The 20305-nt window shown below is 43.4% G+C and overlaps 1 protein-coding gene across 1 annotated transcript in view; it reads right to left on the bottom strand.

The window, feature by feature from the left end:
• The window catches only part of LOC131562879 (contactin-4), a 229423-nt gene that overhangs the window by 116523 nt on the left and 92595 nt on the right, over positions 1 to 20305 (bottom strand). Inside the window, exon 2 of the mRNA XM_058812650.1 lies at positions 15200 to 15333. Within this exon, the coding sequence (XP_058668633.1) occupies positions 15200 to 15254 (55 nt within the window). The 5' untranslated portion in view covers positions 15255 to 15333. The remainder of the gene's footprint in view (positions 1 to 15199; positions 15334 to 20305) is intronic.

Genomic DNA, 20305 nt, shown 5'->3' with positions numbered 1-20305 from the left:
CATACAGCAAAAAAAAAAAAAAAAAAAAAAAAAAACCAACAAAAACAACTTTGTAATTGTTGGAAATGCAGACATCACTTGAACCTGGTTCATTCTGCAGCAGAGTAAGGAACATCATTCCTGGTTTTTAGTGGGGTTTGGGTGGGAATGGACCTTAAACCCACCCAGAGCCACCCTGCCATGGCAGGGACCCCTCCCACTGCCCCAGGTGCTCCAGCCCCAGTGTCCAACCTGGCCTTGGGCACTGCCAGGGATGGGGAACCCTAAAATCCTGTTAAAATCCTGAGTTAAAGCCAATTTTGCTGTCACCTCAGCAAGCTTCTGGTCTGTCTGTCCAATTATCATCCTCTAATTAAGGATTATTTTCCCTATATTAAGACAACCACCAATTAACCACTACATCCTCCAACAAATCTACCTGAACACTTGTGAGCTGTTCTTGGTTTTTGCTACGATTTGAACTCCTTTTTGAACTCCTCTGTGAACTTTCCCTCGACTCTTTACTCAGCACAAACGTCCCCTTGGTTTCTCCCAAGTAAGCAAAATCCTGCTGGGTTCCTGCTGCAGCAGCATTGCTTTGTTTACCTCTAGAAGAGAATTAAAAGCATTTTCCCAGTAAAGAACAAATGTTTACAGTGCAGAGAGCGCCGTGCCCATGTTTGCACTGTGCTGTGATGCTGGCAATGTATCCCTTAAATATTTCTCTAATCCCATGGATGATTTTTCATCTTGCTGGGCTTAGTCAATGAACACACAGCAAGCTCCTGCTTAAACAAAGTGAGTTTTCCCTCCTGAAGGAGCTCTGAGCACACGACCCACAGCCCTTAATGGGCACATTCCCTGTATCCCATACAGGGACCAGCAGTTTGCCTGGAAAAACTCATTTTCCCCCCAAAGCTCCCCTGCAGCTCCCACCTCCTCTCCTACAGCTGCTCCAGCCTCCAATTCACAAAAGCAGAACCTCTTTAGAACCAAAATAAATACTAATCTTAAATTCAATGTACCCTGACAGCAAATAAGTTTGCTGTGCTTACTTCAGCATGAATAAAAAGCCCGCAAGGAGACTCCTACATAAGAGTATATTTACAAGTTCCATTACCCACTGGAGAGATTGATGTAATAAACCCATAATAAAAAGCCTCGTGTTATGGATTTCTCTAATGTTTCTTATCAAACAGCCTGTATTATCTGGGCTTGTGTATTCAATTTAAAATAGGTTTGCAATAAGTGCCTGAGAGCTGGAGGTCATTTTCCCTGAGTTTTCTGACACGCTGGGACATGCAGTGTCTTTTCCTGCCCTGGGAAGCCAAGAGCAGTTTGGAGCTCGGTGCAGAGCAGTTTACAAAGCAGGCAGAGGAGGAATCCGAGGGAAAAAGATTGGGAATGCATTACCTGAACACCTATTCCCACCTCAAACCACAGAGAGCTCCTCGGGGCACGGGACACAGCACCGTTTATTTTTCTGACTCAACAGAAGAGCGCTGTTGTTCCTCAGGAGATAAAAACCATCCACAGAAATTGTTTTGTCACCAATTGTCAGCTCATTTGTGTTTCATCCTGGCTGGCAGCAACACAGCCCAGGTGTTCTCCGGGACCTGCACGGGATCTGCTGCAGTCACTTCAGCTTTTAGGTAAAAATAGCCCAAAACTGGGACAACAGCTGCAGTGGTTGCAGGTAGAAGCAATAGCTTCCTATTTATTTCACCTATTTATTTCTTCCCTGGCACTGGATTTAGCTAATAACCATTAGTTGCTAATTAGGATTCAAAGCAATTTTCCTTAGGACCTATTTGAAACCATTGCAAGACAATTATGCAACGCATTTTCCTCGTTTATTAAATCTCTTAAAGACGTTGCTGTTTTAATTCTCAGTTCTTAACCTCTCCCTCTGCAGTGTCCTCTGCTCACTTTGAAGCAGCTCCATGGACCCACATGAGAACATCCATTTTCAGTCCATCTCCCTTTCACTGGCACCGTTTTTGCTAAAGCCTCCTGAATTTATCATTGGGTCCCTGTAAAATCCATCCCCAGAATCAGGGATGGATGGGACACTGGGAAGGAGTTCCTGGCTGCGAGAGTGGGGAGGGGATGGGATGGAATTCCTGGAGCAGAGTCACAGAATAAAGCAGGGATTTATTCACAGCATCTCCTCCATGGACCCACCTTGGGCAGCACCAGAGCCCAGCCAGGGCTGCACCCAAGATCAACCAAAATGGCCCCAAAATGAATCCAAGATGGACTAAATGGCCCCAAAATGAACCCAAGATGAACCAAAATGGCCCCAAAATGCACGGCCGGGCACGGGCTCTGTCCCTGGGATCAGTTCTGCTCCATTTGCCCCTTGCAGTTCATTGTCCCATTCCAGCTTTAGCCCTGCAGTCCCACCCTGCTTGTTTTTCTCTCTGCAGCCCACGGGGTTTGTGCTCCTGGGCTGAGATTTGGGTCATTTGTCCTTGGTGCCCAGCTGGAGCAGGAATTGTTTTGTCTCCCTGCTCTGTGCACAGAGCTCAGCATGCCCTGATGTGAATCCCAGACCCACACACTAAAGCAGCACAGAACCTGAAAAATATAAAGGCTAAACCCTGAGGCATCATTCTCACCCAAACTATTCTGTGATTAAAAGATGCTTGAAAAGTCTAAATTCACACTGCATTCCCCCTGACCAGCTTAAAGACACCTTTTATGTTTTTACAGCACAAGTTATGTGGGTTGGGTTTTTTTTATGGTCTTTTTCCATGTTGTTTAACAGCTTTTAAAAGGAAGATGATGCCCAGAACCAAATTTTAATGGAAGACCTTGAACAAATAAAAGCAGAAGAAAATTTGAATGCTTGATAATTTAAGTGTTATTTTTTTACTACCAATGTGAATCCAACCCTAGCAAATTAAAACAGGAAGAATTAATTGGATATGCAAATAAGATTATTCACTATATAAATCTAATTACATACCAATTTGCTTTAACAGCATGAAAAAGACAAAAAAGCCTCTTTGTAAATTGTTTTCAAAACCACCTGTAGCACAACAAAGGGGCAGGGCTGGATCTGGTTTCAGCACTAATCAAACGAGGTGTTTTGAAGATCTCATCAAGATCCCTTTGCCACGGGCACCCTGCTCTGTTCCCCGATTTCCCAAGTTTCATTAGTAGTTTTCAAACACTGCCTCTGTTTTTATGCCAGGAGCAAACAAAACAGGCTGGGTTTTGGGAATATGAGGCGATTCTGGTCACAAATCCTGAGTTATTTCCCTGCCTGAGCCCAGAGAACCGGGGATGTGCTGGGGCACACTGGGAGCTGCTGCCTGCACATCCTGAGCCCCTTAGAAAACAAAAAAGAGACAAAGGAAAAATTAACACGAGCCAAGAGCGGATGAGGGAGATCTCTCCAGGGGGAAAAAGCCTGTTAATCTGGGAGCCTTTTGTGTCCAAGCAGCAAATTACACTGATGGCCAATTTATTTCTTTGAGCAGCTCCTTGTCAGGAGGAGTAAAAATTAAAACAAGATCACTGGGATTGATTAAGATACAGAATAGCTGAGACCATAATTAGTGTCCGTGTGCCATCCCTGATAAAGGGTCTCAATCACTCATTTTCTCTGACTGTGCATTGAATTTTGTCATCTAAATCTGGTTCCTGGGTTCACACTGGGAATCTAGAACAATCCAGAGCAAAAAGCATGAAAAATATGTTCCAAAGAAAAGGAATGTAATGGTTACACCTGTACAGCAAGCAGCTATTGAGGTCACCTTCTGGAAAGCAAAGTGTTGTTATTATAGAAAATTATATCCAACTTACATGAAAAAAAACCTGCAAAACATTGAAGAGTTGTTAAAAAATTAAATGTGCACTGGAGGCAGACATTTGGTAAACACAGAGGAGGTTTTTTGTCTCCTAAACTCCGTATATAGAGGGGTTTTGCATCTTTACTGCCTATTTTAAATTATATTAATAAAGAAAGGGGTGCATTACCCTGGCACTTTATACATTGAAATAGATACTGAAAAGAAATGCAGAATTTTGCTCACAGAGGAGGGTTTTTTTGTCACTTAAACTCTGTATATGGGATTTGCTTGCAGCCTTTATTGTATATTTTAGATTGCATTAATAATGGAGGATAGCTCGAGATGAGAATTCCACATCTCCAGAGTCACTGGTGACACATTTACAAGGTTTAGCAAAGCTGCTTTTCCTTTAAGGCTGCCAATACATTTGTGCACTCACACTGATCCGTTTTTCTTTTTATTTTAAATGCTCTGTGGGCAGCTGCGCAGTGACTCCTGAATTTACATGAGACCTGAAGTCTTCAGGAACAACTTAAAAGAGTTCTTAAACTCCCGCTTGCTCAAAAAACAATGATTGGAAGGGACAAGTATATCAGTGAGGGTTTGGGTTTTTTTGTGTCCTACAGCATCACTGAGCAACTGGTGGAAACTTTGGTGTTGTTTCCTCTAAATTTGGTGTTGTTTCCTCTAAATCTGGTGTTGCTTCCTCTAAATTTGGTGTTGCTTCCTCTAAATTTGGTGTTGTTTCCTCTAAATTTGGTGTTGTTTCCTCTAAATTTCTCAAAATTTTTCCTCTGCCAGGGGAGCTCCCAGGTACAAACCAGTGCATGGGAAGGGTTTTTCTAGCTGGAATTTATCCTTCTGTCAACCCTCACCTCACTGATTGCGACTGACACGTTTTATCAGCTGGCACACCTCATAAATGAGCTTTAAAAAACCACCAAAAGCTGTTATGACATCTCCTAAATGCCAAGCCCCTTTGCTAACTGCTGCATTTTCATGCATCCCCTAAATACTTTCAACAGACAGCCAGAGATTGCCTGCGCTTAAAAATAAGAAGGGGCGGTGAAGTTTTCTCGGTAATTGGATGGCACGTTAGAGAAAGTCACAACAAAAGAGGCGTTTGGAGGGTTCTGGAAGAGCTCAGCACCTTGCAGGAGGCGCGAGTGGCAGTGCTGACTGCGAGGTGTGGGAGCTCACAGGGCAGCAGACATCAATCCTGCTCGCACACATCAATCCTGCTCGGCTCTGACAGCCACAATTCGCTGCACGCCCCAGAAAAACCCACGCCACAAGCACATTTCACACCCAGGCAGCGCTCTGCAAGCCACACCTGAGTCTCAAGCCATGAGTTTGTGTGTAGGAACAAGCTGAAATTGTGGGAGGTTCTTGAAAAGTTTGAGTCGATATTGCTCCAAAAAAAAAAAAAAACCCCACAAAAAAAAAAAAAAAACCACCAAAAAAAACACATACAACCACCCTCCCCAAAAACAACAATAAAAAAACCACAAAAAACCAAAAACACCCCAAAACAACAACAACAAAAAAACAAACAAAAAAACCAACCAAGCAAAAAAAAAACCAACCAAAAAAACCCCAAAAAGCCCAAACGAAACACACAAAAAAACCCCCTACAGAAACAACAATAACAACAAAAAATATAAACAAACAAACCCCCCAAAAAACCAAAAACAGACAACCCCTCCCAAAAAAATAAACCCCCCCCCCCCCCCCAAAAAACCCAAAAAAAAAAAAAACAAACAGGAGGGAAGGAGGACCACAGCATTCAGACCATTATTGCAGGGACATGGTTGTTCCAGGAACATTCTTATTATTCCAGGAATAACTCCCAGTATCCCAAGGTTAAGGTGGAGATTTCTCCTGCTCAAGTCCCAGGTAAGATTCCCATCTCCTGTGCTTTTATTCAGGTTTGTTGGGCAGTTCCTGACCTTCCCAAAGTGCTGAACAGCCTCTGCCCATGGGGAATGTGTGCCCAGGGATGGGAATTGCATGGTGAGAATGATGCCTCAGGTTTCAGTTTTTATATTTTTCAGGTTCTGTGCTGCTTTAGAGCGCGAATCTGGGATTCATATTAGGGATGGTGAGCTCTGTGCACAGAGCAGGGAGACAAAACAATTCCCGCTCCAGCTGGGCACCAAGGACAAATTCCTGCAGTGGTTGAAGCTGCACTTTTCACCTGCCCTGCCCTTCTGGTCGGGATTGCAGCATTCCCAGGAGCAGCTCCTGTCCCCAGGGCCCTGATGCAAGCCAGGCTCACTCTTACAGCTCCTCTGCTGCTCCTTCCCAAGGGCAGAGCCCCAGCAATTCCCCATCCCTCAGCAGCAGCCCCGGGGGAAGGGGTTTGCCAACAAACAAACATCCCCCAGAGCTGCTCCTCCTCCTGCTCCCTGTTTGGGATAAACGCAGCTCTGGGTGTGCAGCCATCACCCAGGGCCCTGCTGCAATTAGCACCCAGGGGCTGAGAACCAATTATGAGATTATTTAATGAGTCGCGAGCAGCAGTGGTGAAATAGAGAGACACCAGTGAGACAGAGGAAAGCAGAAGCAGGGCAGGGGAAGGTGGGAATCTTAGTAAGGAAAAACTCATGGATCCAGCTCCTTTAAATGGCTGATTTAAATGGAGATTTTTTGACAGAAGTCAATAAATATGCTCTAAAACAATAAATATGCTCTAAAATGCTGCCCCTGTATCCCTGGCAGTGCCCAGGCCCAGGCTGGACATTGGCCCTTGGAGCACCTGGGACAGAGGGAGGTGTCCCTGCCATGGCAGGGGTGGCACTGGGTGATTTTTAAAGTCCCTTCCAATCCAAACCATTCAGTGATTTTTGAGCTGCACTGGTGGAGGACTGGGGTAATTTCTCAGGCAGCCCAGGGGATGCAGGATCCTGCAGGGAAAGGCTCTACCAGGCCGCAGGGGTGCTGAGGGACCATCCATGAGCTGCTTTCCAGACAGAGCATCTTCCCACAGCAAACCTGCCCAAAGCTGAACCCCCCACCCCAATAATGACCCCACCCCAAAGCTGAACCCCCCAACCCCAATGCTGACCCCACAGGACAACCTCAGCACCCACTGCAGGAGTGGCTGCAGCTTTGATGAACCAAAACCGTCCCAAAGCCACTTCCCAGTGCTGGGAGCTCGTGAGACAGGCAGATTAAATGAGCAATAAAATGCAACTTAATGGGGTCGATGTTAAATTAGTTTCAATTATCAAACCCCATTTTAACAAAATGAATGCCTGGCTCCCTTCCAGAGCTCACATAATTTACATGGGAAAGCACTGGGTTCTCTCTCCTCCCACTGACTGATGGCATCTCTCCCTCGCCTTTCATTAGGGGGTAAATTCCATATTCCATCCTAATACACCAACAAATCCCCAAAAAAAGAAAAGAGAGCATTCAAGTTTGCTCAGGAATGCAGCAGAGGTCAATAAATGTGACTGTGACACTTAATAAAACCAAGTCAGTGTGAATAAATCCTGGGAAATTCTATGCAGATTACTTAGCAATGAGTTGTTTGGAGAGTGTTATTCTATAACAAGTGGGAAAACACTCAGGGAAGCTCTGCTTCCCATTATCCCTATTTCACAAATAAAAACAATTATCATATTCAGAATTCTGTCAGGGGTCTATTTTGCAGATTCCAAATACGGCAAATGGAAATGAACACAAAAAACACCCCCTAAATAATCAGAAAAAACCCCACCCAAAGTATTAAGGGCAAGGCAGAAAATACAAATTAAGAAGGTACAAATTAAAAAGGTACAAATTAAGAAGGTGCAAATCAAGAAGGTGCAAAATAAGAAGGTACAAATTATTGGGATAGGAGGAGTTTCAGCCACATCTGAGTTCATGCTCTTCCCAACATGCACTGGACAAACTCAAAACTTTCCCACACAAACTGCTAATTTTCTTATCAGCTGTGCCAGACAGCCACGGGAATCTTTATAAATGACAACATCCCTTAAAACAGATGCAATCTTCAGCCATTTCAACTCAGAAAGTTGGAATTAAGACACATCAAGCTATTAAGATAGCTGTATTTTTCATACTTTCCCCGACACCTGGAAAGTTTAATGAAGTTTAAAGTCACCAGCTTCAGCTGGAGATGCTGACTGCTGCCTGGCTAATTAGTTACCTGTCTCATTCATTAGCAACTTCTCCAGTAGTTGATTATAAATGGTTGTAATGCTTGCCTTGCTTCACAGAGTAATTAATATGATACAGGCTATTTAACAACGGTGCCTTAGCTTGATTTATGAAGCAGAATATGTGTATTTTACTGCGAAATAAAAAACCCAAACACATCAGGAAAACCAGGCTGAAGCACTGAAGAGACAACAGGAAAATTTTGATTTTTCATTGCAATACACAGGAAATCTTTCCTAAAACGTGCAATAATGAGTCAGTGCAGCCTGGCAGCAGCGCATTCTTAATTTCAGAGCACAGCATTTGACAAAAGCTTCAATAAAGCAGCATCAAACACTGCCCAGCTGAACTGAGCATCCTGAGCTCTGTTCAGTACAGGAACATAACAGGAGCAGCCACTGATTTCCACGGACTGACTTTGAGTATGAAGTGCAAAAATTCAGCAGCATCTGCTCTGCTTAATGGCCCCAACCCTGCAAAAACTGCAGCCCTTGGACAAGCAAGGAGGGGACAGAAACTTTTGGGAGATGGGATAAAATGTAATTATTAATATAATTATATTATAATAAACAATATAGTGTTTATATAGAATCAATTTATATATAATTCTATATATAATAATATTGCTATACAATAATATTATGATAAATAATATGGTGTTCTATACAATATAACATTTGTATATAGCATATTATTTATATATAATGTTTGTATATAAATTATATTTCTATATAATAATAGTATAATAAATTAGTGTTTATATGGTGTTTACCAAACCAAGAGCTCCAGGACTAATTAATCTCTTGAAGCTCCTGTATTTATGTGGTGCTTGCAGCTGGAAGGGGCTGGTCAGGATTCAGGGCAGGATCTGCCAGGGGTCAGTGTTGAAAAATTTTACGGTGCACCACTTGGTTTTTACTTTATATTATTATTTATTAGTATTATTATAAAGTAAATAATAGTATTATTTATATTATTATTTACTACTTATTATTATTTACTTTATATTATTATTTACTATATTATTTATTATAATAATTTATGATTATATTTTACCCTACAAAATACCTAAAATTAGAATTATTTTTACCCTATAATTATATTTTACCCTACTCTATAGGGTTTTGAGGAGGCTCACTTCTCTCCCAGGCAGGAAGGAAATCCCCACCCAGGCAGGTTTTGGACTAACTAAGCCAGGCTTTGCCCAGCACCCAACAGGATTCCCCCTGCACCACATCCCTCACCTCTTGTTCTTTCTCCATGACCACTCAAGCTTTACAAAATTAAGCCCCTTTCCAATAATATTTAGATTGTCTAAGAATCACACAGTATTTTACCTATAAAACACCCCACTAATCACCTCCAATTTTGCCATAAAATCCGTTTTTAGTGGCAATAAATAATCAGTTTGGGTCCATATCCTCCTTAATTTGATGGATGCGTGGTAAAGCAGGTATTTCTGTAAGTCCCTAAATGAGATTTAATTTCAATACCTACACACTAATTCAAATGCAAAGGAGCTAAATTGAAAAGGGGCATCACATAAAACACACAGGGGATCAATACACAGCCAGAGAGTTGGAACATCTGCTTAGAAAAATGCCTGTCTACTCCCTGGTTTATTTAAAGTGCACCATCTCACCTTCTTAACTTTTGAGAAAGAGGCAATTAAATTTGCCCAGATGGACCTGAGAGTTAAACAGAGGAAAACATCATATAGCTAATCATCTGTATATAAAAATGAGGAGATGGCATTGATATGGCCTCTGGTTTCCTAATTTGGGAAATGATGGCCTGAATCAATCAGGTCACATCCAGCAAGGGCTTTGCTGCTGGCAGATCAGGGAGGGAAATGGGTACAGACTTCTCATGAGGCTGACTCAAATCCTCTGCAATCACAGACAAACTTGCCACATAATCCCTAAACAAGCATAAATTACATTTTCTCAGCTCTCCTTTCCACCTCTGTACAGCTGAGAGATGCTGTAGAGCCCCACCTGGGGCAGCTGAAATCTTCTGGCTTTGCTGCCCTGTGCAGGCTGCCCTAGATCAGAGGATGGATGGAGTTAAATAATAAAAAAGGGATTTATTCAAAGCATCTCCTCCATGGATCCACCTTGGGCAGCACCAGAGCCCAGCCAGGGCTGCACCCAAGATGAACCAAAATGGCCCCAAAATGCACGGCCGGGCACGGGCTCTGTCCCTGGGATCAGCTCTGCTCCATTTGCCCCTTGCAGTTCATTGTCCCATTCCAGCTTTAGCCCTGCAGTCCCACCCTGCTTGTTTTTCTCTCTGCAGCCCACGGGGTTTGTGCTCCTGGGCTGAGATTTGGGTCATTTGTCCTTGGTGCCCAGCTGGAGCAGGAATTGTTTTGTCTCCCTGCTCTGTGCTCAGAGCTCAGCATCCCAAAATATGAATCCCAGACCCACACACTAAAGCAGCACAGAACCTGAAAATATAAAAACTAAAACCTGAGGCATCAGCTTCAGTTTAAAGGAATTTTAGTCCAGCTGAGGTTGAACCATTCTCATCCCAGGATCCAGGACCTGCTCACCCAAAACCTCCTGAAAGATCATGCTGCTGGGGGGCCACACTTCTCTGAGGGATTTCCAAATACAGGAATTGGAAATGAGCATTGGAAATGAACATGAAAAGCCACTAAATAATGATAGAACACCCCGCTTATAGCATTAAGGCCAGGCAGATCTGATTTGCAAACCCTTCTCCAGTGGTGCCCAGGCCTGGGTGGTGTTTGAGGAGTACCAGGAGTCACTCCCTGCCTCCTCTGCTGTGCACACATTAATGAAGCAGCTGGCTCCAGAAATGCAAAGTGCTGCAGAACTGACCAAAATATTAATTAATTAATTATGGGGCCGCAGCAGATGAATCATTTCCCAGCTTCCTGCTCACATCAAAGTGCAGAGGGAGCTGCACAGCACGAGGAAAAGAAAAAAAACCACAGTGAACAAATTGAACTGCGGCCTCGTTTAGAGGAGACCATAATTTAATATGTACAACAGGGCTCCCAGCTTTAATTATTTATATTCAGACACGAAATTAGCTGAATTTCTCTGGTATGAAACCTGCAGCTGCTTGGAGAGCAGCATGAATTCAAATCCTCATGTCTCTGTGAATTTTGAGGTTTGATTTTTAACAGAGCTGGGTGCCCAATTTCATTGGAACGTATTGATAAATTATGGGGGGTTTTGCCTCACAGTGGCAAACACTTGACTTTATATTGCATTTTTCCCTCCCCTGAGTTGCACAGCTGCACTCTAAACACTCTGCTCTGAACCACTGCTGGGGTATTGCTGTGCTGGGTCAGCATGAGATCAAAGGACAGAGAATGCCTGGACAGGCACTTCTGAGAATATTCTCCCGTTAAAAAAAGTTTTGGGGAAAAACCCCAAACCACCACTAAAAAAAAAACCCCAAAAAACCAATAACAACTACAACAACAAAAACAAAACAACCAAACCAAACCAAGATCTCCAGGTCAAGTTAATTTTTTAAAGCTCCTGTATTTATATGGTGCTTGCAGCTGGAAGGGGCTGCTCAGGATTCAGGGCAGGATCTGCCATAGGTCAGTGGATGTTGAAGAATTTTATTAATTTTATTGTGCATCACTTGGTTTTTTACTTTATATTATTATTTACTGTTCTTATTATAAAGTAAATAATACTATTATTTACTTAATTTTATTATTTACTATAATATTTATTCTATTATTATTCTATTTATAACTTTATTTCAGTTATTAAATTGTTCCTATCTCAGCCTATAAGCTTTAATTTTGATTCTCCTCCCCATTGCATGGCGTGGAGGGAGGTGAGTGGAAGCTGGGTGAGGCTAAGCTGGGTTTAACCCAGAGCACAGAAGGGGAATGGTTAAATCCCACTATAAAATATGCATCTGCACACTCAGACATTAACGTGTCTGTGCCACTGCAGCTCATTAACATGCAAATACGACTTCAGCACAGAAACTCTCTGCTGCAGGAGGTTAATGAGGCAGAGGATGGCACAGAAGTCACAGAAACACAGAAAATTCCCTTTCAGACTCGTCCGGAGCATTGCAGGCACACAATGTCGTATCTCCCTTGGCCCACCCGCGCAACGCCTTTTGTTCCCACTCAAGTTTCAGATTCCATATTTCCCGACTGTGCTGCATTGGTGTGTGACTCTGAACTCCACACACAGCGTCAGCAGCTCTCCCCACAGCTCAGTCCCACAGAACAATCCTTGTCCAGCCCAGAACCAAGGACAACAAAGTGGGAGGGTGGGATTCCATCGCCTGGAGCTGGAATTGGACACTGAACCCCAACATGGGAATTGTTAACTGTGCGCTTCTGGCAGATAGGCAAGCACCCCAGCACTGGATTTATTCTTTTTATCCCTTAATAAACCGTTAAACATTTTGAAGAGCGAGCTTGGTTTCCCACAGGTCCAGCAAGGCCCAAGGAGCTGGTGGCAGTGCTGGAGCCCCAGAGGAGCTCTGGGGATGCTGGCACCGCTCAGCTCCAGAGGGCTTTGCTGGGGCAACACCCTGTTATCGATACACATCGTAATATTGGCTTTTTGCAAATATTAGAATGGATTCTATATGTGTGGTGGTAAAGTAACTTTGTTATAAAGGTATGGTTTTTATTTCTGTTAATTAAGCTCAGTGCAAAAGCTGATATCAGTGTGCTGTGTTCAAATGCCTGCTGGGATGGGATAACACCCAATGCACACAGGATGGGCACACATGTACAGATCTGCCAACCAGCAGCACTCACTGACTGAAGGCAGTGTGGGCCAAAAACTGGAGGTGATGATAAAAAAGGAATAAAACCACAATCAAGGAATACTCATGCCTTAAAAAGGTGGAACTGAGGAGGAGCCATGCTAAACAATTCTTGGAACATGTAAACCAGTTGGGGGAAAAGTTTCTTATGCATAAGAGTCTATGTATATGCAAGAGGCTGATGCAATTAATATAATAATTAATAATTTATGTAATTAAAAGGTATTTAAGGGGTATCCCTGAAGATAACAGGGTGCTCTTGTCTGACCCAACAACCTTTGCTCCATGGTCCTTGTCTCCCATTATTAAACTTTTTGTCCTTTACTGAACTTTTTACATTTTCACAGGAGTGTGAATGTGTTTTTCACAGCCCCGAAACCTCACCTTTCACCAGCCCTGCTGCTCTCTGCAGCTGAGAGCAATGACCAGGATGACACCTGGGCTGTGCCTGACTCTGAACTAAACCCAAGTATTTCATTTCCAGGTTTAAGAATTAAGCTCAACTTTTCCAGTCATTTAAGGGTCCTCAAGGCACTCTGGAGGGTTGGTAGAAAATTTCATGCAGACTATTTTTTCTACTATTTTATAACTCAGTTATTAATATTATTCTTTTTCACAAGGGTTGGAAAATGGTTTGCTCAACATGAAAACACAAATCTCCCCCTTAACTTCAGAATATTCAACAGCCACCTGTGCATGTGTTCATAACACCAGAGCATGACACAAAACACTCCCACGGCTCTGGGAAGCAATCCAAGTGCATCCCTCGAGAAGAGCCCAAATGAGGGAGCCCTGCTCATGGCAACTCCACAATTCCCACAGCACCAGCACTTCCCTGCCTCCAGCCAGCTCAGACAATGCTGCAGGCAGCCACAGAAAATTCCAGATTTAAAACCTGCCCAAAGAAGCCGGCCCAGAGCACGTCCTGCAGCAAAATGAAACCATCTCCTCACTCAGCACCTCCTCTAGAACTCACACAAAACTTCTGGCACTCCTCTCCCCACACATCTCTTAAATCTTGAGCAGGACAGAGAATCTGAGGCTGGGGAAATTCAGGGGAAATGCTGCTGCAGAATAATGGGGGTAAGCCAGTTCTGGAGAGATGTATTTTCATTAAACACTGATCTTTTGATAAAGGCAAACCCCCCAAACACATCCCCCTGAAACTTTATTTCGCTGCCACTAAGCAGTTTGCAATAGGTATTTCAAGTGGAGAAATTACAGTGAAAATATTTTCCATGCTTTTGTTTTCCCACTCTTTCATTTATTTGCTTGAAATAAAGGCTCATCCTTGCTGTGCTCCCCCAGCCCAGCTTCCCTGGGGTTGCAATTCCCAAAACACGTGGGGGCTCTGCATTGCAGAACCTCTCTGCATCCAATTTTCTGCCAGCTCAGAAACTGTCAAAGCACATTTAGAAAGACTTGGAACCAAATTTCAAAAATAGGTACCCCTAAGTACCGGAAGAAAAGTGCCTTTGTGTTCAGTAGAGCTAAGCAGAAAAAAATGAACACTGCTCTAAGTACTTTGTTATTATCTAAAATGCTGGAAAAGTAACCTGACAGTAAGCACAAAGAAAAGGGGAGAAATCAAGCTAATAAATAAAGCAGTGAAACAGTGTGAGTGAGCAGCAGGTAAATTAGAGCAATCCAGGCTAACACCAGGGTGACACAAACATTAATTAAAGGCTGACACCCTCCCTCAGAACAAAACACATGCGAGAGAATCGTCATGGCACTGTAAGGAGGAATTAATCAAGGGTATGGCAGAGAGAGGAAGGCTCAGGACAGTCCTGGTGTGCTCCAGCACAGGTGATCCTACAACAACCAGTGACCAAGCAGGGCTTTGGAACCAGCTTTGCTGAGCCTCTGCAAACGCAAAACCTTCTCAAGAGCTGGTTCAGCTCCAGGAAAAAGGCACATCCCTCAAAAATCTCTGGGAATTTCTCCAGGAATGCTCTGAATGTCGCAGCTTGGGCTGAAAAGGTTAAACAAGGGCACTTGCAGGAGATGGTTGTAGGGCTGGAATATGTTATTCTAATTATTTGTTAAATGGAGCGAGGGCTCAGCTGTAACACAACACCACTTTAATGGGATTTAAAGCTCCACTCCACCAAGGTTTAATTGAGCAGGGAGAGCTTAACACAGAGTGAGGGAAAACAACTTCTACCAGCAGCAGCTTTGAAGAGGAAAGGGGCAGAGCAAACCCCTGAGAAATTGTGCTTGGGCTGGGAGACACGGCCCAAGAGGAAAATGAATTTCACCTTGATGAACTCATTAACAACGGCCACAAACAGGGATTAATTTGGGCATTTCGTGCCTGGCACATGAGCCATGGGGCACTCTGGCATTGGAGGGAGAAGCAGGGGTGTTTGAGCTCCAATGCCCAATTAATTTGGGTATTTCATGCCCGGCACATTAGAGGGAAAGCAGAGGTGTTTGAGCTCCAGGGTGCGACGGGGACGCCTCACCTGCCAGGCACAGCATGACCGAGTGCAGCACCAGCAGCTCCCATAGCAACCTCATCTTCAGCTCCAGGGGCAGGGACAGCCCAGGAACCTCAGAGCAGAGCAGGGATCCTTGGCAACCTCAGGCCAGCTTCAGTCTGTAAAACAAAACACACGGCAAGGACATTCAGGGGTGTTCCTGCTGACAGCTCGTTCTTCCTTTCCAGGACAGATGGATCTGAGGATCAACAAAGAAACTTCGGTAAATGTCGTATTGCACTAAGACACGGATCTTACAGGTAAATGTTGACTTTCACATTTACCTGTGAGATTACACAATCATTTACACAATCATTCCCAGCAGTGGTTTGTGACCGTTTCAGGTGTCTGGGTGGCAGGTGAGGATTGGGAGCTGTGAAATTTCTGCTGTCTCTTACCCTCAGGAGATTCACTCCCTGCCTCTCTGGGGTGTAATTAGTGAACTCTGTAGATTAAGATGAAAATTGGAGTAATTTTCTTCTCTGTAACTTTTCTGTGCAAACATCATCCAGCAACACTTTGCAGGAAAGCTTCCCACACTGCTCAAGGAAAGGGAGCATTCCACCTCCATCCTCACTGCTCTAAAACTCTGTTTAAAAATCCACCTTAAAGCATCTCCAGGTAAAAACCAATCTTTCCCTCACTCCCTATTACAACCTGTAAATAATTAGAATTTGAGACTTTCTCAGCTGATCACTTTCACCATCCCCCTCTGAGCAATCCAAGAGGGAAAAAACGCCTTCATTTATGAAAGGAACCACTCCAGAGCAGGCATTTAAATATTAAAAATAAATAAATCAGGCCAGACACACATTCTTATAATTTATTCATCTCAGTGCAGACTGGAAGTTCAGGGGCCTTCGTGCTTACAAGACAAACTGCACGAGTAATAATAACAAGAGAGGGTTCTGCCTGCTTTTGTGAGCTAAAACTGGGAGAATTCTTTTAATAAAGTCAGGTTCAATGCTCTGGGAAGGTTGAGAATCTTCAGCCTCTGATCTGAAGATGCAGCTTTGAAGCAGGGAGAGATTAATTGCAGAAATTCATCTGTTCTCACACAGACTGATGGGGCGTGCTGGGGGCAGCACGAATGGCCAATCAATGAATACTAAGCTATTTAAGGCAGTGATTAGAGTATTAATTATTAATTTTGGAAGGAAAATGTCTATATTGATTGACATGGTGAAGCAGTTACACTGCTTATAGTGAACTCCAGAAATAATTATTTTTTTACCCTAAAGTCCTGACCTGTGGAAAAATATTAATTTTCCACCAAGAACCAAATTCTCTTGATTATAACCGCAGCTGCACAAGAGATTTCTACTAATTTTACACCAATTTAAGTGAAATTTGAGATAAATCTTGAATTTCAGCAGCTGCTGAAATTCTTCCTTGTTCTCTTTTTCCCACTAATCATTCCCATCAATCTTTCTCTTACAAATTAACCCCTACAAAGTTTCTCTTCCTTACCCTGCCTGGAGATGCTTTACAATTATTCTCCTCTTTCCCTGCAATGAGCAGAACAATCACTCACAGCATTTGATACCTCATTAAAAACACAAGGGGTTGATAAGCTTTTATAAATTTAACTTAGTGCCAGGAGCCTGTGGGAAGCACCCACAAAAAAATTCCCTATTTTTCCATAAATTCAAAAGAAATCCTGGATAGTCTTGAATTTATTACCCCTCCTCAGCTCTTGCCACAGCTGCCCTCACCCAGCATCCTTTTAGGGAAAGTTCTGGCTACTTAGGAGGGTTTGTAAACTCATTTTATGAGGCATTCACATTCTATGAAAAAATTCCTTTCCCCAGGATTTTTCTTCTGGGAAGATGAGAGGCCTCAGGGAAAAAAAACCAAACAAAAAAAACCAAACAAACAAAAACCAAAACCAATTCTTATCTCATTTGCGTCTCCTGTGTTTTGCTCATATAAAATGTGTTTAGAAATTGTTTACCCAAAAGTAATTGTTTAATTAGTGTCCAGTGTAAGCTATTTTAACTCATTGGCCAATTAAGGCCAAACTGTAACAAGAATCTAAAAAAAAAAAAAATCACAAATTTTCATTTTTATCTTTTTAGCATTTAGTAAATATCTTTTCTGTATTTTTTAATATAATATAGTATAACAAAGTAATAAATTAACCTCCTAAAAACATAGACTCAACTACATCATTTCTGCCTTTGTCAGGGCTCCCTGCAAATACAATAATTTTATTTCTTTTTCTACGCAGGACATAATGCTTCTCTCAGCATTTTAAACACTGGTACAAAGCATTTCAAAGTTACTAACTTTGAATTAGTTTCTAGCTTGCAAAGATATTAAAAGTAGCAGGCTCTGTCCTTCCTCTCATTGAGTTTTGACACAATCACTGGATCTCAATTTCAGCAAAAAAGAAAAGTTATGCTAAAAATACAGAATTGGGAATTGGGAATACAGAATTGTGGAATGGTTTGAGTTGGAAGGGACCTTAAATCCCCCCAGTGCCATGGCAGGGACACCTCCCACTGCCCCACGATGTGGAATGTCCCCTCCAATGTCCAGCCTTGCCTTGGGCAGTTCCAGGGATCCAGGGGCAGCCCCAGCTGCTCTGGGCAATAAACACATTTTAAGTCGCATGAAAAATCTGAAAGTTTTCCATTATTATGGTCAGGAATTCAGCAGGTGCTGCAGAGAACGAGCAGAGGGTCGTGCCCGTGCTCCAAAGCAGAGTTTGCACTCCCTGATGCCTGCACAGGGCAATGCAGGACAGAAAGCTCCCCCAAAGAGAAACGACGCCTGTCTGGCCACAAACAGCGCTGAAGAGTAAATGAGATGATTACCACTGCAAATATTTTCCTAGGGTTAAATGATGGTGGCTCTCAAGGCAGGGCTGCAATTCCATTTCTCGTGCTAGTTCCCTATTTCACATGTGAATGAGTCCAATTCTCAGAATGTTTCCCTGTAAGTATTTCTGCTGCTCACATCAGCAGGGCCTTTGTTCAGAGCTCTGCAAGAACTGTTCAAACACATTGACTTTTTATGGCAGCAGCTTTAGGAAAAGCAACATTTGTGCACAAGCAAAAGGTGGATAATTGAAAAGATCCTTCCCATTCCTAAATGTTTCCTGACTACCAAATCCCAGGGGAGCTCGTGCTGCTGCTGAAGGCCTGAAAACTCAAAAGTTTAATATTTCATTTCCAGAAGCAAGCAGAGGCAGTTCCAGCAGTACACAAGTTATTTTTTCGAGATGAAAATGAGATTGCTGAGCCTCAGTGTGGAAGTGCAGCCCATTAGAAACCCCAGTGCCACCACACGTGTGCAGATGTCTTTTCAGCTTCACTTCTGGCAAGGCAGCCATTGCAAATTCTTTTGAAAGGCACCTTCGCTCCTAATTGGATTCTGCCAAAGAAACTTGACTCTAAGAGCTCTGACTGCAGGCAGGTAGGATGGGGAAAAGAAAGTGTGGAGTAGAAATATTTGTGGTGAATTTTTCTGCATTTGTGGGCACGGCTGTGTGAGTAATTTTGCTTGGATGTTTCATGATTAGCACTTCTGTAAAAGCAAAATAGAAATTAAAATCCTGAGGCTGATATATCTATGAAAAATGCTTTGTAAGATAAATTTGTACTATGTGACCTGTTAGTTTTGTGAATATTCTGAAGGAAAACCTGCAGGACACACCTAAGGTTGATGCCTTAGGATTTCAGCTTTTTTATTTTTCATCTATCAGCTTTTCAGCTTTTTTTTTTTCATCTATCTTTAGTGTGTAACTCCAAACCCCACACTCAGTGTGAGCTGCTGCTTCCCCATTTGGGGCAGACACAACAATTCCTCTGCAGGCCTGGCAATCAAGGACACCTCACTGCCTCAGGCCCAAAGATGGGAACAAAAGGGAGTTGGGGGGGCAAACTTGGGATCTGTAATTGGCAGATTAACCCCCAATATGCAAATGGACCAAATTTATAACTTTCACACTTATAAAAGTATGCAAACCTGTGACGCATCATCCATTTTTGGGTGTGGTCCCTGCGGCCGCCCTAAACGTACCTGAAGGCATGTTCAATAAATGTTCAATAAATAGAACAGCTTTTTATTCCTTTAATTCTGCCTGGCCTCTGGCTTTAGGTAATCCCAAAAAGGCACCAAGGCCCCAGCAGCAGGAGCAGCCTCAGCATCAGCTCCCGTTTAGCTGTGCCCACTGGTGCGCTGCAGAGTGCCAGCTCTGCTCAGCTCGCGGATAAATCACTGCTAATGAAGCGTGCTGCACAGACAGACAGCAACAGGCATCCTTTCATCACCTCGGCTCAGGAGGGGCTGGGGGGAGCACAAAGCACTCCACACTAATGGGGGGCTCGTTAGGCTGCAGGTGATGCAGCCCTGGGGCTGCCACAGCGGTGACCCCAGGGCAGGAGCAGGGAATTCACGGCTTCCCTCCACTCCGACATTAATTCATGCTGCCAAAAGCTCTTCGGTGGCACCCAGCTTCTGGCATGGAGCAGGCAAAGGAGGCTGTTCCCAAAATGACGGGAAATTGCTTTATCTGTGGAAGGAACTGAGCGGAGCTGTTCCAGAGGAGCAGCACCTGGGCACGGGCATGGCCCAGATCCAGCAAAGCTCGGCCCTGGAACCCAAATCCAGCAAAACTCAGCCCTGTAACCCAAATCCAGCAAAACTCAGCCTTGTAACCCAAATCCAGCAAAACTCAGCCCTGTAACCCAAATCCAGCAAAACTCAGCCCTGTAACTCAGACCCAGCAAAACTCAGCCTTGTAACCCAGACCCAGCAAAACTCAGCCTTGTAACCAAAATCTGGCAAAACTCAGCCCTGTAACCCAAATCCAGCAAAACTCAGCCCTGTAACCCAGACCCAGCTCAGAGCCCTGTGCTAAGCCAGGCCTGTGTGCCAGGAGAGCCCAGGCTCTCCCAGCAGCTGCAATCAATGACCTGCAAAGCTCAGCAGCCAAAAATAGAAGGTGCCTGAAAGAAATGTCCCCAAAAGTGCAAATTTCACAGCAGTACTTCTTTGACGTATACACATTGATTTTTTTCAGCACTCAAAGAAAAAGTTGGTTTTTTGGTTTTTTTGTGGTGTTTTTTTTTTTTTCTGTGGGAG

This window comes from Ammospiza caudacuta, chromosome 12 (genome assembly GCF_027887145.1).
Source record: "Ammospiza caudacuta isolate bAmmCau1 chromosome 12, bAmmCau1.pri, whole genome shotgun sequence".
Lineage (NCBI taxonomy): Eukaryota > Metazoa > Chordata > Aves > Passeriformes > Passerellidae > Ammospiza > Ammospiza caudacuta.
The sequence above is the reverse complement of the archived record's forward strand: the minus strand, read 5'-3'. Positions and strand labels throughout refer to the sequence as shown.